The sequence below is a fragment of the Denticeps clupeoides genome, unplaced genomic scaffold (genome assembly GCF_900700375.1).
Source record: "Denticeps clupeoides unplaced genomic scaffold, fDenClu1.1, whole genome shotgun sequence".
Taxonomy (NCBI): domain Eukaryota; kingdom Metazoa; phylum Chordata; class Actinopteri; order Clupeiformes; family Denticipitidae; genus Denticeps; species Denticeps clupeoides.
Window position 1 is genome coordinate 507,306 of NW_021630083.1, and position 16,171 is coordinate 523,476.

General features: G+C 47.3%; 3 protein-coding genes across 4 annotated transcripts; all 3 read left to right on the forward strand.

The window, feature by feature from the left end:
- The first annotated feature begins 11,132 nt into the window (after nucleotides 1-11,132).
- On the forward strand, nucleotides 11,133-11,729 carry mif (macrophage migration inhibitory factor). The gene is made up of 3 exons (XM_028968371.1): nucleotides 11,133-11,306; nucleotides 11,375-11,547; nucleotides 11,616-11,729. The coding sequence occupies exons 1-3, from the start codon at nucleotides 11,199-11,201 to the stop codon at nucleotides 11,680-11,682; spliced, it is 348 nt and encodes a 115-aa protein (XP_028824204.1). The 5' UTR covers nucleotides 11,133-11,198; the 3' UTR covers nucleotides 11,683-11,729.
- Nucleotides 11,730-11,781: 52 nt separating this feature from the next.
- On the forward strand, nucleotides 11,782-13,036 carry selenoh (selenoprotein H). The gene is given in 6 exon segments (XM_028968370.1): nucleotides 11,782-11,912; nucleotides 12,126-12,228; nucleotides 12,304-12,334; nucleotides 12,336-12,447; nucleotides 12,703-12,819; nucleotides 12,894-13,036. Coding segments are annotated over 5 exon segments (375 nt in total). The 5' UTR covers nucleotides 11,782-11,890; the 3' UTR covers nucleotides 12,810-12,819; nucleotides 12,894-13,036.
- Nucleotides 13,037-13,113: 77 nt separating this feature from the next.
- clp1 (cleavage factor polyribonucleotide kinase subunit 1) lies at nucleotides 13,114-16,026 on the forward strand. Of its 2 annotated transcripts, XM_028968369.1 has the most exons (5): nucleotides 13,114-13,522; nucleotides 13,600-13,707; nucleotides 14,758-14,877; nucleotides 14,953-15,090; nucleotides 15,199-16,026. In XM_028968369.1, exons 1-5 carry the CDS (start codon nucleotides 13,238-13,240, stop codon nucleotides 15,895-15,897), a joined length of 1,350 nt encoding a protein of 449 aa, XP_028824202.1. In that variant the 5' UTR covers nucleotides 13,114-13,237; the 3' UTR covers nucleotides 15,898-16,026. The 2 variants fall into 2 exon arrangements, with proteins under 2 accessions (XP_028824202.1, XP_028824200.1); XM_028968367.1 differs by having other exon boundaries at nucleotides 14,758-15,090.
- The last annotated feature ends 145 nt before the right edge of the window (nucleotides 16,027-16,171 follow it).

Genomic DNA, 16,171 nt, shown 5'->3' on the forward strand with positions numbered 1-16,171 from the left:
CCACGTTCTACATCTGTGCGTTCTAGACCAGGGGAACAGGCTTGGGTTCTCAACAGACTGTAAATATGGAATAACGTCCAGCTCCGTAGCTTTCAGGTTCCACGTTCTACATCTGTGTGTTCTAGACCAGGGGAACAGGCTTGTATTGGGAACAGACTGTAAATAAGGAATAACGTCCAGCTCTGTAGCTTTCAGGTTCCATGTTCTACATCTGTGCGTTCTAGACCAGGGGAACAGGCTTGGGTTCTCAACAGACTGTAAATATGGAATAACATCCAGCTCCGTAGCTTTCAGGTTCCACGTTCTACATCTGTGCGTTCTAGACCAGGGGAACAGGCTTGGGTTCTCAACAGACTTTAAATATGGAATAACATCCAGCTCCGTTCCACGTTCCACGTTCTACATCTGTGCATTCTAGACCAGGGGAACAGGCTTGGGTTCTCAACAGACTGTAAATATGGAATAACGTCCAGCTCCGTAGCTTTCAGGTTCCACGTTCTACATCTGTGCGTTCTAGACCAGGGGAACAGGCTTGGGTTCTCAACAGACTGTAAATATGGAATAACGTCCAGCTCTGTAGCTTTCAGGTTCCACGTTCTACATCTGTGCGTTCTAGACCAGGGGAACAGGCTTGGGTTCTCAACAGACTGTAAATATGGAATAACATCCAGCTCCGTAGCTTTCAGGTTCCACGTTCTACATCTGTGCGTTCTAGACCAGGGGAACAGGCTTGGGTTCTCAACAGACTTTAAATATGGAATAACATCCAGCTCCGTAGCTTTCAGGTTCCACGTTCTACATCTGTGCGTTCTAGACCAGGGGAACAGGCTTGGGTTCTCAACAGACTTTAAATATGGAATAACATCCAGCTCCGTAGCTTTCAGGTTCCACGTTCTACATCTGTGCGTTCTAGACCAGGGGAACAGGCTTGGGTTCTCAACAGACTGTAAATATGGAATAACGTCCAGCTCCGTAGCTGTCAGGTTCCACGTTCTACATCTGTGCGTTCTAGACCAGGGGAACAGGCTTGGGTTCTCAACAGACTGTAAATATGGAATAACGTCCAGCTCCGTAGCTTTCAGGTTCCACGTTCTACATCTGTGCGTTCTAGACCAGGGGAACAGGCTTGTATTGGGAACAGACTGTAAATATGGAATAACAACCAGCTCCGTAGCTTTCAGGTTCCACGTTCTACATCTGTGCGTTCTAGACCAGGGGAACAGGCTTGTATTGGGAACAGACTGTAAATATGGAATAACGTCCAGCTCTGTAGCTTTCAGGTTCCACGTTCTACATCTGTGCGTTCTAGACCAGGGGAACAGGCTTGGGTTCTCAACAGACTGTAAATATGGAATAACGTCCAGCTCCGTAGCTTTCAGGTTCCACGTTCTACATCTGTGCGTTCTAGACCAGGGGAACAGGCTTGGGTTCTCAACAGACTGTAAATATGGAATAACGTCCAGCTCCGTAGCTTTCAGGTTCCACGTTCTACATCTGTGCGTTCTAGACCAGGGGAACAGGCTTGGGTTCTCAACAGACTGTAAATATGGAATAACGTCCAGCTCCGTAGCTTTCAGGTTCCACGTTCTACATCTGTGCGTTCTAGACCAGGGGAACAGGCTTGGGTTCTCAACAGACTGTAAATATGGAATAACGTCCAGCTCCGTAGCTTTCAGGTTCCACGTTCTACATCTGTGCGTTCTAGACCAGGGGAACAGGCTTGGGTTCTCAACAGACTGTAAATATGGAATAACGTCCAGCTCCGTAGCTTTCAGGTTCCACGTTCTACATCTGTGTGTTCTAGACCAGGGGAACAGGCTTGTATTGGGAACAGACTGTAAATAAGGAATAACGTCCAGCTCTGTAGCTTTCAGGTTCCATGTTCTACATCTGTGCGTTCTAGACCAGGGGAACAGGCTTGGGTTCTCAACAGACTGTAAATATGGAATAACATCCAGCTCCGTAGCTTTCAGGTTCCACGTTCTACATCTGTGCGTTCTAGACCAGGGGAACAGGCTTGGGTTCTCAACAGACTTTAAATATGGAATAACATCCAGCTCCGTTCCACGTTCCACGTTCTACATCTGTGCATTCTAGACCAGGGGAACAGGCTTGGGTTCTCAACAGACTGTAAATATGGAATAACGTCCAGCTCCGTAGCTTTCAGGTTCCACGTTCTACATCTGTGCGTTCTAGACCAGGGGAACAGGCTTGGGTTCTCAACAGACTGTAAATATGGAATAACGTCCAGCTCTGTAGCTTTCAGGTTCCATGTTCTACATCTGTGCGTTCTAGACCAGGGGAACAGGCTTGGGTTCTCAACAGACTGTAAATATGGAATAACATCCAGCTCCGTAGCTTTCAGGTTCCACGTTCTACATCTGTGCGTTCTAGACCAGGGGAACAGGCTTGGGTTCTCAACAGACTTTAAATATGGAATAACATCCAGCTCCGTAGCTTTCAGGTTCCACGTTCTACATCTGTGCGTTCTAGACCAGGGGAACAGGCTTGGGTTCTCAACAGACTTTAAATATGGAATAACATCCAGCTCCGTAGCTTTCAGGTTCCACGTTCTACATCTGTGCGTTCTAGACCAGGGGAACAGGCTTGGGTTCTCAACAGACTGTAAATATGGAATAACGTCCAGCTCCGTAGCTGTCAGGTTCCACGTTCTACATCTGTGCGTTCTAGACCAGGGGAACAGGCTTGGGTTCTCAACAGACTGTAAATATGGAATAACGTCCAGCTCCGTAGCTTTCAGGTTCCACGTTCTACATCTGTGCGTTCTAGACCAGGGGAACAGGCTTGTATTGGGAACAGACTGTAAATATGGAATAACAACCAGCTCCGTAGCTTTCAGGTTCCACGTTCTACATCTGTGCGTTCTAGACCAGGGGAACAGGCTTGTATTGGGAACAGACTGTAAATATGGAATAACGTCCAGCTCTGTAGCTTTCAGGTTCCACGTTCTACATCTGTGCGTTCTAGACCAGGGGAACAGGCTTGGGTTCTCAACAGACTGTAAATATGGAATAACGTCCAGCTCCGTAGCTTTCAGGTTCCACGTTCTACATCTGTGCGTTCTAGACCAGGGGAACAGGCTTGGGTTCTCAACAGACTGTAAATATGGAATAACGTCCAGCTCCGTAGCTGTCAGGTTCCACGTTCTACATCTGTGCGTTCTAGACCAGGGGAACAGGCTTGGGTTCTCAACAGACTGTAAATATGGAATAACAACCAGCTCCGTAGCTGTCAGGTTCCACGTTCTACATCTGTGCGTTCTAGACCAGGGGAACAGGCTTGGGTTCTCAACAGACTGTAAATATGGAATAACGTCCAGCTCCGTAGCTTTCAGGTTCCACGTTCTACATCTGTGCGTTCTAGACCAGGGGAACAGGCTTGTATTGGGAACAGACTGTAAGTAAGGAATAACGTCCAGCTCTGTAGCTTTCAGGTTCCATGTTCTACATCTGTGCGTTCTAGACCAGGGGAACAGGCTTGGGTTCTCAACAGACTGTAAATATGGAATAACGTCCAGCTCCGTAGCTTTTTCATCTGTGTGTTCTAGACCAGGGGAACAGGCACAAATGTTCCCTTTTAGAATTCTGCCCAAGCCTTAATGCATTAAGACAGCCAAGTTCTAAAAATACGAGACGTGAGGCTCCTTCATGTCTCAGAAAGACGCACCATAGGATGGGGATGCATGTGAGTTCCTGACTTCCATCCGTTTCTCTCTGTTCCACCAACGTTTCTGAACCCGAGTGTTCTTGCAGTGTTCTAGCGGCGCTGAACAGCATGTAGCTCTTCGTTCACATTCCTCCCCTCTCCTCCCCTCGCTGTTCTTTTCTTTACCTCCACCCCACCCCACCCCACCCGCATGTAATCGCCTTTCCATTCCACTGCCTGCGGCGGGATGCAGGCCTCGGAGAGCGTTTCCGTGGTAATACTGATTGATGGAGTCGATACTCCGGCCAGTTCAGGAACGTCGGGCGACGCCCCCTCACACAGATGGAGGAATATTCGAGGTGGGGGGTAAATGATTATGGATGCCCTGTGGGAACAACAGGCAAGCAGCAGGCGGGCGTGAATGAAGGAGGAACTTTTGGGGTTCAAATGAAGCTGAGATGAACCCGACAGGTCAAGACCTTCCTCTTTAAAGAATATTTAGATTAAATTGTAATTTGTACAGAATCTACAACAGAGTGAATAAAATAGATGTATTCATAGTTGGGGTCCTAGTGAACCGGAATTGATCTCTTCATCGATGGTAACTTGAAAGAGCTGGCTGTTTCTGGTTCTGTTCGGCTGGCATGGATGGAAGATGAAAGAACAAGAACAATGCTGGAACCAGACCAATGGCTTGTGTTGATCATTTCGGGTTCAGTTCTGTTGTCTTTACTCAGTCGGCTGAATTTGACACATTTATTAGCATTAGCATGAAGTTCTTTAGGGTTCTACTCAACAGAACTGAACAACCTGAGTTCTGTTTATACAAACCAATCAACCGACAGAAGCCCAGAACACAGAGCTACACAGACCAGAACAGCAACAGGTACACACACATTTCTTCTGCGGTTCCTGTTAATGAGTTCTACAGAACACAGATTATTTTCAAATCCTCTGATGGATTTTTAACCTCATGTGAAAAGTGGGCCAGTAGGAGTGTTGGTTAAGACACACACACACACACACACACACACACACTGTATTCTATAAAGCAGAAAAAGGCCAGCTTTTGATGTGCAGGATAATCAGTGTTTGTGTGTGTGGAAAAGAGAGAGATGGAGAACTGAAAAGACTCCCTGAAGAAACATCACACGGATTCATTATGCAAATTACCTCTAATGAGTTCCCTGTGAGTGGGCGGGGCCATGCTTTCAGCTGCTGATTTCATTGCACACACAGCTGTATGAGCTACACAAGAAACAATCATTTCATTTATTAATAGTTACCGTAATCAAATAGCTCATTAGCAGCCCACAGTTGCCTAGCAACAAGGAAAGGAGTAAAGTGCTGCTGATCGGACTCTCGGTAGGGAAACCAGTTTGAACCTCAGTCTGAGTCGGTCTAAAGCAATAAAGAAATTTTATCTCAAACGTTTTTATTCAAGTCCTGAATACGTCACTGTTTCTAAAGTTCTGAAATGTGTGTCTCTCGCGAAGCTGGATTCTGAGCTCTGAAATCCTACGTGCATGCTGCCTAGATCCTTCTGAGCTCTAGAACGTGTGTAAAGGGCCTTCACACCCATTCCTGTTTCTTCTCTTTACAGTTAATTGCTGGTTTGTGATCTGAACTGACACTTGTTCTTTAATCCAAGTTCCTCGTTCTAAGCTCCGGCGTACTGTGTTTGGTCTGCAATCGCTCAGGACCAGATGTTCCAGCAGCTGCTGTGTTGGGTATCTGCATTTTACAAGTGTGTGTGTGTGTGAGAGCTTATCACACTCTTCCAGCTGGGCTGGGAGGAGAGGAGCTCAGTTTTAAAGAGTCCTCCTCCTCTCAGGATTTAGACTAGTTTGTTGGCTCCATGCTGTGTTGGTATGAACACACACACACACACACACACACATCATTGCTTGTCTAGGAAGCGACAGAAGACAGAAAGCTCCTTTTCTACCTTTTGACTGTGAGATGATTATGTTTCATGAGTCCTGGTGGAGGATCCAGGTTCCTGGTCCATCGTGTCCAGTCCACTCAAGTGAGGTGATTGTCATCGGGGTACACAGCAGCACCGCAGACGGTGACACAGTGAGGTGTTTATACAGGGACCGCTTTCTGAATGTACTGTAAAGTTTTCTACATTGCTTAGTTAAAGTCGGAGTTAATGTTGTCATCTTAGTTATATACTGTGCAGTAATAAGGAAATTACTGTACAAGCAAGAAACCAACAGGAACCAGAGTTGACATATTTATTCTTTAATCTAGAAGTGTGTATGTGGACTGTGACAGATCTCCTGAGGTTGAGCTTGTCGTGGTCCGTCACCGAGACAGTTGGTGGGCGGAGCTCATGTGTTAGGGGTGAAGGGTCACGCGCGGTGCAGCGTTTATGGAACATGTCTGTAGTGGAGGGATTTTTCATTAATTTATCCCAGATAGGTAGTAATATAAGTAAAAGAAAATGGTATTTTCAATAATAATTTACCATGATTTCTTCAATGATGTTTGTGGCCTTTAAAGTAAAGTGGTTCAAAATTAAATATAATTGGACCAAGATGTTTATTTATCATTAATAACTTGATGATGCTGGAACATGAGTTCTTCACTAAAACGTGCATGAGACCTGATTTCTTTATGCATTTGAATAGTAACTCATGGTGCAGTTCATGTGTGTGAATTAATTGATTTTCATACATGAATTAATGTAATTTCATGCACCCGTATGTCTTTTATTTGTCTGACGTTCATCAAAATGATCAGCTCAAGCTCAAAACTATTCCATTCAGTGAAACACAGTGACTATTGAATAAAGGGTTTGAGAACAGGAGAAGTTAAGTTAGAATCCTGGCCAAGACAGATTTATTATAATTCAGGTGATGTAAGGGGGCGGGGCTTGTAGTGTTTGTAGGTGTGGTTTTTACCTGCTAAATTTGAAGCTTTAACTGCGCCACTAAACAGAGGAGGGTTACAAGGTGCCATTAGTTGGGGTCCTAGTGAACCGGAATTGATCTCCTCATCGATGGTAACTTGAAAGCACTTTGTAAGTCGCTCTGGATAAGGGCGTCTGCCAAATGCCGTAAATGTAAATGTAGGAAGTAGACCCGTAATCGGAAGGTTGTGGGTTCGAATCCTGAGCCACCATGGTGCCACTGAGGTCTTATTGATGAAGGTACCGTCCCCACACACTGCTCCCCTGCACCTTGGCGTTCTTTACGCTAGGCCACCACTGCTCCTGACTGGAGAGGATAAACATGAAATCTCAGCCTGTCCTAGCTGACTGGTTCTATACCAGAAGTGGTACTTCCTAGTGGGGATTTGTAAGGTTCTGCTGAAGCCAGTGCATGTGGCCTACACAAGAAACAAATGTAGTCCAGCCCGCCTGAACCAACATCTCAGATTCACCTCAGTGCCACTGCTGTCACCCACTGGGAGGCGGAGACTCATCACATCCAGACAGTGCGTTTCCATGGAGATGGTGTGGACGTGTGATGTCACACATGGACTCTTAACTGCTATAATGAAGATGTGCGGGCGCCTCGTCACCCTGTCTGGGTTCTACACTGAGCTCATTAGGCCACTCGTCACTCAGCGCTCTGCTAATTAAAAGCTCTTAATGAGGCCGATCCTGCAGGGGTGAGACATGGTTCCTTAATGTTCCTGCATCCCTGACAGACCCGGAGAGTGGTCTACACCTGAACATCCAGTTAGAACCCAATCTGGACAGAACAGGTCCTCACCAACGTCTGCAGAACCAGCAGGAACCGGCGAGGAACCGGGAAAACCCATGCAGAGGATCAGTGGTTCGTCTGCAGAACCATAATCAGTGGAAAAAAATTCACGATGTAAAGAAAAGTAGATGAATTCATTGATTACATTTATTAAATGTTTTTTATGTTGATATTCAAAAAGCATAAAAAAGTTAACGTGGAAGCAGCTCATCGTGCGTCTCGCTGCTCTGATTCATTATTCATCTGAATTTCATATGAATTATACAGCAATGATTTTCACATCTCAAATATTTCATTATTTCTGCCTCTCATCATAGAACGTCTTCATTTCAGAAACACGAATCCAAATCTCTGATAAAAAAAGATCAGACTGCGTTTGATATGATAATTTGCCCATTTTGATCTGCTGAAAAGGGACATTTCTGAACCTGCATGAACAGCCTGAGAGTTTAATGATCTTTAAATAAGATTTGGGTTTTGACTTTTCAACGTGACGGGAGCTCACGCGCTTCCTGAAAAACCGGACTGCTGGAGAATAAATTTGTTGTCCCTCCTTTGGCAATAAGACTGTACAACTCTTCTCCATTCTGATCTTCTCAGGATCCGTATTAACGTCTGGTTTTTCCTTTTCATCTCTCTCTATTAATGGCACATCGCTATGTTACTTTTTAATTAACAAATTCATCTAATTAATGTCACTTCATGATACCCGTCGCAGTTATTTAGTATTATTTTTTTTGCACTATTACTACTGTTCTGTCTTATTTTCTCATGTTGCTTTGAGCAGGATTTTAGGACAAAAGAATTTCCCTCTGGATTAATAAAATTGTTCTTATCTTATTTTGGGAGCTGTTCTTCAACAAAACCCCACGAGAAATCCAGATGAGCGGCAATCTCATCTCCATCAGCAGCTTTATTAACCCCATCAATCATCCTGAGCATCATGGTGAGCACAAGACACCCATCGCCTCCCCACAGAGCCTAATAATAATAATCCCAAATCTCTCCTGGTCCAGGCTGGACCCGGTTCTCTGTCAGATTCCTCCAGATTGAGGTATTTTATCTCAGTTCTGGGTTTAATCCAGGATCTCATGGGCTTCAGGTACTGAGAACAGGTACCAAAAATGTAAAATCATTCTGATAGTTTAACCTGATGTGAACCTGACATGTCTATTTATTTCCTCATTAATTAATGCCAGTTTCCATGTCACACACACCGAGCTCTAGAATTCTGGTCTTTCCTGCCCAACTAACCTCATGACTGTTCCTCCAATGTTTATTCAGCAAGAGGGACGTCGCACTGTCCTCAGGACTCGGGAATATAGCCCAGATTACAGATCTACTGCCGGGATCACAGACGTTCAACCAGCTCAGGCGTTCAGATTTTCAGCAAATCCTTATTTCAGATCTTGTTCAAAATGTTATAATGTTTTTCTTGTGTCCCTAATCCTCATCCGGATAAATTTGAACATGGATTGAGATTCTCTAAGAGAGAACAAATGAGCTTTCCACAACGTTCCACAACAGGTCACACAGAACAAGGTGTACTAATATTCCCTCTTTTCCGAGAAAATCCAACAGGCGAGTTGTCCTCAGGAGGTATTACCATGGAAACGACATTCACCTCTGGATGACACATCTGAGCTCTTATATAAGAGTTTGAGGAGCAAAAAAAAGGGGCAGAAAATAAATACCTGGAGGGAGAAGGTCTATAAACATAGCAGGAACCACGTGCAGGGAGAAGATCTAGAGAAACATAGCAGGAACCATGTGCAGGGTCAAAGATCTAGAGAAACGTAGCAGGAATCGTGTGGAGGGAGAAGGTCTATAAACATAGCAGGAACCACGTGCAGGGAGAAGATCTAGAGAAACGTAGCAGGAATCATGTGGAGGGAGAAGGTCTATAAACATAGCTGGAACCACGTGCAGGGTCAAAGATCTAGAGAAACGTAGCAGGAATCGTGTGGAGGGAGAAGGTCTATGAACATAGCAGGAACAATGTGGAGGGAGAAGATCTAGTGAAACATAGCAGGAACCACGTGGAGGGAGAAGATCTTGAGAAACATAGCAGGAACCATGTGCAGGGAGAAGATCTAGAAAAATGTGGCAGGAACAGTATGGAGGGAGAAGTTCTAGTGAAACATAGCAGGAACCGCGTGGAGGGAGAAGATCTTGAGAAACATAGCAGGAACCATGTGCAGGGAGAAGATCTAGAAAAATGTGGCAGGAACAGTATGGAGGGAGAAGTTCTAGTGAAACATAGCAGGAACCACGTGGAGGGAGAAGATCTTGAGAAACATAGCAGGAACCATGTGCAGGGAGAAGATCTAGAAAAATGTGGCAGGAACAGTGTGGAGGGAGAAGTTCTAGTGAAACATAGCAGGAACCGCGTGGAGGGAGAAGATCTTGAGAAACATAGCAGGAACCATGTGCAGGGAGAAGATCTAGAAAAATGTGGCAGGAACAGTGTGGAGGGAGAAGTTCTAGTGAAACATAGCAGGAACCGTGTGGAGGGAGAAGGTCTACAAATATAACAGGAACCGTGTGCAGGGAGAAGATCTAGAAAAATGTGGCAGGAACAGTGTGGAGGGAGAAGTTCTAGTGAAACATAGCAGGAACCATGTGCAGGGAGAAGATCTAGAAAAATGTGGCAGGAACAGTGTGGAGGGAGAAGTTCTAGTGAAACATAGCAGGAACCGTGTGCAGGGAGAAGATCTAGAGGAATGTGGCAGGAACCGCGTGGAGGGAGAAGATCTAGAGGAACATAGCAGGAACCATGTGGAGGGAGAAGATCTAGAGGAATGACTCCCATCCATTTTGGGTGGATTTTACTCTGAGCGCAGCAACAACTTCACTCGTCCAAGAAAGACAATGAGAATCTGGAGAATCTGCACCTCGCTGTACACAAACACACACATGAATCAGACACGTTTGGAGCGGTTCGGTTTTATATCTGTACGTTTCTTTATTGTGATCAGACTATATGATCTTTTGACTGTGTCTGCAGGCTTCTACAAAACAGATAATCACAAAAAATAAATTAAATAAATATTCACAAAATGTTTTCTGAAGACCGTATTTGGATTTGTGCCCAAAACACACACACACACACACACACACACACTCTCTCTCTCTCTCGCTCTCATAGGGATTTGTTATAAGCTGATAGGCCTGTGCTGAGGTGGCAGCTTCTCTTTGCAGAAGCTTAAGCCTCAAAGATGGACAGAACACGCTGACAAACTCTCAAACACACACACACACACACACACACACACTTTCTGAAATGCAGTACACAGGGCAGGTTCTCTGCTACCACCCTGTGGTTCCAGCACCAGACCTGAACCTGGACCCTGAACCACCTCAGACAGCAGGAACCAACTGTGGACCAGTCTGCTGAAAAATCCAAAAGAACTTTGGACTTTCTTCTCATCATCCAATAAATAAATAAATAAACAGGTTTATTATGAATATGAAAAACTAAATTCAGAAAAGAGGCTGGAGGTCTGGGGTTCTGGTCTTCAGAAGACCCCCAGTAGCCATGCAGGGTAGAAATAAAACATCTGCAGGAAAGATGGCGCCACCGCGCTGACGGACGTGGAATGATCTCACACTGACACATAAATACAGAATTATATTTCATTATTACATATATTTCTATCTAGATTATTATCCTGCTCTACATCCTTGCTTTTTGACAAGCCCCGCCCTCTGACCCGTTTGGACCCATCTGATTGGCTGAAGCTACTTCCGCCATCTTGACTCCACCATAACGGCGTTCCGCTCCTGTCGTGGTCCGGTTCCTCCGAGGTTCTGAAGATGCCCATGTTCGTGGTGAACACCAACGTGGCGCGGGACGCGGTTCCAGCCGCCCTGATGGCCGAGTTGACGGACGAGTTGGCGCGAGTCCTGGGAAAACCGGCGCAGGTGAGACGCGTGACGTGACGTGACGTGACGCAGCGAGACCGCGTTTCCAACCTCCTCCTCCTCCTCAGTACGTCGCGGTGCACGTCGTCCCAGACCAGATGATGATGTTCGGGGGGAAGTCGGACCCGTGTGCGCTCTGCTCCCTGCACAGCATCGGGAAGATCGGGGGGAACCAGAACCGGCAGTACTCCAAACTGCTGTGTGGCCTCCTCGCCAAACATCTGGGCATCTCGCCGGACAGGTGGGTGAGGGCGGGGCGGGGCGCAGCGTCGTCGACGTCATCTGACCACGCCTCTCCCGTCCTTACAGGATCTACATCAACTTCTTCGACATGGAGGCGGCGAACGTGGCCTGGAACAGCGCCACCTTCGGCTGAGATTCCTGCTCTCTCTTCCATAAAATAAACATGTTGAATTAAACGTGTAAAACCTGTCTGAATCTTCGTGATAAACTTCCACGGGCGTTGTGCGCCGCTGCTCGGTAGAGTAAAGCAGCAGGTGAAGATAGACGGTGGTGTGGGCGGGGACTGTGCGACCGGAAGTCCCGCCCCCTGGAGGAAAGGCGCGAAACGCGCGGAGGACGGCATGGCTTCTCGCGCTAAATCAGGTAAATTCGTGTTTAAATCTCAACTTCGCGGAAAATAGCGCGTTTCTGGATGAGAAGGAGCTGTGAGGACTTTATGAATATGATGATGCGGGTTCGAGTTGCCACTGAGGTCCCCTTGATGAAGGTCCCGTCCACACACACACTGCTCACCAAGGGGGATGGTTCAGGACAGAGGACACGTTTCACTGTGGATCACGGTCCATGTTCCTGCAGGCCGTGGCTTGAAGCGGAAGGTGGAGGCGGCTGATGGAGAGGTGGCTGGAAGTGTGGAGAACAAATGGTTGGAGTCTGGTCAGCGGGTGGTGCTTGAACACTGGTGAGATGCTCCTCCTGGGTGTGGGCAGGGTGGGGATCTTCGGCTGCGTGCTGAAACGGGCTCCCTGTTCTCCAGCACCAGCTGACGGGTGTACGGGCGGAACGCGGGACCTGGTGAAGGTGGCCCTGCAGGCCGCCCGGCCACTTCTGCTGGTGGAGGTGAATCCTGGGAAACCTCGGCGCGGCAGTTTTGAAGTGACGTTGATGGACTCGGGCAGAGGTGAGATGTTCTTGCATCCAGAGGGGCTTAATCTACACACCGGTTCCACCTGACCTGGACCAGTCAGGTCCATCATTATCATCATCAGGTGACCCTGGTGTATGTTTGAGTAGAATCATGGAAGTAAGCTGGTAGTGGCCTGGTGAGTCAGACACTGGTTTCTGAACCAGAAGTCCCAGGTTCGAACACCACCTTCTACCATCATGTCCCTCCATGTTTATGGAGTAACATCTCTCGCTCTTCTCTCACCTGTAGAGGTGTGCCTGTGGTCGGGGCTTAAGAAAGGTCCGCCCCGGAAGCTCAAGTTCCCCGCCCCGGCGGAGATGGTTGCTGAACTGGAGAAGGCGCTCGGCCCCAAGTAGAAGGCCAGAGGTTTGTGGCCCCTGCGCTCGTTTCTCCACCACCGTGGTTTGATTACTGTGATGATGATGTTCTCTCCTTTACAGGTCCAAGCTGCTGCATCCTTCATGATGGAGACGGACCAGCGGGGTCTTCGTGCCCCAGTCCGCCTCTTGATGCCCCGGACGTGGTGTTTGGAGTCTCTACGTTGTTCCTGTTTAAAATAAAGATTTAATGTTTTCTGCTCTAATTCGTGTGGATGTGGTATTAATGTGTGACTAGCATGACTAATAATAACGTTGTAATTCAGTATTTAAAATGGCTTCCGGGCTCTGCCGTGACGTCATCGGTGCGCGACGCAGTCGCGGGAATTGCGCGTAGCTCGGCGGCGCCAGGGAGGTGAATTTAGAACTCTGTTCTCCACGCTTGCCAGATCTTCTCAGCTGCCTCCATGAGTTCGGAAGGTCCCGAGAAGCCTGGTGAGGAGGGTGCGGGTGGGGCAGGTTCCTCAGCCGGCGGCGCTGGAGGGGGAACCCGCTTCGACCTGGAGAAGGAGACGGAGCTGCGTTTCGAGGTGGAGGCTGGAGAGCGGGTCCAGCTGGAGCTCCTCTCTGGACTTGCTGAGGTCTTCGGCTCGGAGCTCAACCGCAACAAGAAGTACACGTTCGGACCCGGGTCCAAAATCGCGGTTTTCACGTGGCACGGCTGCAGCGTGTCCCTCACGGGCAAGACGGAGGTGAGACCCGTCCTCAGGACAGGGGTGACCATTCGGCGGGGTCAGAGGTCACGCTTGTAACTCTTGTAACTCCGCAGGTGGCGTACGTGTCCAAGGACACACCCATGCTCCTGTACCTGAACACACACGCGGGGCTGGAACAGATGAGGCAGCAGGCGGAACGAGACAATGACCGGGGTCCACGGGTCAGGACACACACGGCTATACAATATATACACTCACACGCACAGGACTATACAATATATACACTCACACGCGCAGGACTATACAATATTTATTTATATATATATATATATATATACACACTCACACGCGCAGGACTATACAATATATACACTCACACGCGCAGGACTATACAATATTTATTTATATATATATATATATATATACACACTCACACGCACAGGACTATACAATATATACACTCACACGCGCAGGACTATACAATATTTATTTATATATATATATATATATACACACACTCACACGCGCAGGACTATACAATATATACACTCACACGCGCAGGACTATACAATATATATACACACACTCGCACGACTATACAATATATATACACACACGCGCACGACTATACAATATATACACACACGTGTATACAATATATGCACTCACACACACACATCTATACAATATATACACTCACACGCGCAGGACTATACAATATTTATTTATATATATATATATATATACACACTCACACGCGCAGGACTATACAATATATACACTCACACGCGCAGGACTATACAATATATATACACACACTCGCACGACTATACAATATATATACACACACGCGCACGACTATACAATATATACACACACGTGTATACAATATATGCACTCACACACACACATCTATACAATATATACACTCACACGCGCAGGACTATACGATATATATATATATATACACACACACACACACGCAGGACTATACAATATATACACTCACACGCGCAGGACTATACAATATATACACTCACACACGCAGGACTATACAATATATATACACACGCGCACGACTATACAATATATACACACACGTGTATACAATATATGCACTCACACACACACATCTATACAATATATACACTCACACGCGCAGGACTATACAATATATATACACACACGCGCACGACCATACAATATATGAGAGAAATTCTATTGAATAAGCGCCATGTTGTGATATGAATATGTATTTTCTGGGCGTATAGGTGATGGTGGTCGGCCCGACAGACGTTGGGAAGTCCACCCTGTGTCGGTTGTTGCTCAGCTACGCGGTGAGGCTCGGCCGGAGGCCGACTCTGGTGGAGCTGGATGTTGGCCAGAGCAGCGTGAGTAATGAACGTCCCTCGAGAGACACGTTGGTGAAGGTTGTTAATGACATGTTATCGTGCCGTTGTGGGAAGGTCTCGGTTCCTGGGACGATGTCTGCCCTGTGTATCGAGCGCCCGGCCGATGTGGAGGAAGGATTCTCAGTCCAGGCGCCGCTGGTTTACCACTTTGGCTCCACCACCCCTGGAACCAACATCAAACTCTACAATAAGGTGACATGTTGAGCCTTTACAACGTTGAAAATTATGAATAACAGGTTGAAGTCCACCAGGGGTTTGTGATGGTGGACGTGCTGCTGAATGTAACACGTTTGTCATCAGCTGACGTCCAGCCTGGCCGAGGTCTTCTCCCAGCGCTGCGAGGTCAACCGCAAGGCCAGTGTGGGTGGCTGCATCATCAACACCTGCGGCTGGGTGAAGGGGTCGGGCTACCAGGCTCTGGTTCACTGTGCCTCCGCCTTCGAGGTGGACGTGGTTCTGGTGCTGGACCAAGAGCGTCTCTACAACGAGCTGAAGCGGGACCTTCCTCACTTTGTCCGCGTGGTGCTGTTGCCGAAGTCGGGGGGCGTGGTCGAGCGCTCCAAAGACTGCCGGCGGGAGGCGCGCGATGAGAAGATCCGCGAGTACTTCTACGGCTTCCGGGGGGTCAGCTTCTACCCCCACGCCTTCGACGTGCGCTTCTCCGACGTACGGATCTACAAGATTGGGGCTCCCACCATCCCGGACTCCTGCCTGCCCTTGGGAATGTCCCAGGATGACACCCAACTGAAACTGGTCCCGGTGAGCCCCGGGCGGGACCTGACGCACCACGTCCTGAGCATCAGCTGTGTGGAGGACGAGCCGGCGGACGGGGGGTCGGCGCGGGGCAGGGGTGTGTTGGAGAGCCCCGTTTGTGGTTTCATTGTGGTCACAGCCGTAGACACGCAGGCTCAGGTGATGACGGTCCTGTCCCCAGCGCCGCGCCCCCTCCCCCGACACACTCTGCTCATCATGGACATCCGTTTTATCGACCTCAAGTAGAAGGACGTGGACTGACTGGAGGAATCTGCATCTAAAGTGATAAAAAAAATGAAAACTGGCCTTTTGTTGGTTTGTGTTAAGATTTGTAATATTTCAATGTTTTATTAAAGTGCATTTTAAAAAAGAAAATATCGTTGAATGATAGCTCTCTAATTACAACCTGCAGTGGTGGCCTAGTGGGAATTTACTATGAACAGGTGTATATTCAGTTGTACTATATACTTGCCTGTTCTTTGTGTTTAGGTCGTCATGACGAGGTATTTATTATTATTTT

Coding starts and splice junctions, on each gene's coding strand:
- clp1 (XM_028968367.1), top strand. CDS start 13,238: ATGAGTTCGGAAGGTCCCGAGAAGCCTGGTGAGGAGGGTGCGGGTGGG. Junction 13,523..13,599: donor CCCTCACGGGCAAGACGGAG/GTGAGACCCGTC, acceptor GTAACTCCGCAG/GTGGCGTACGTGTCCAAGGA. Junction 13,708..14,757: donor ACAATGACCGGGGTCCACGG/GTCAGGACACAC, acceptor CTGGGCGTATAG/GTGATGGTGGTCGGCCCGAC.
- mif (XM_028968371.1), top strand. CDS start 11,199: ATGCCCATGTTCGTGGTGAACACCAACGTGGCGCGGGACGCGGTTCCA. Junction 11,307..11,374: donor TCCTGGGAAAACCGGCGCAG/GTGAGACGCGTG, acceptor CCTCCTCCTCAG/TACGTCGCGGTGCACGTCGT. Junction 11,548..11,615: donor CTGGGCATCTCGCCGGACAG/GTGGGTGAGGGC, acceptor CCGTCCTTACAG/GATCTACATCAACTTCTTCG.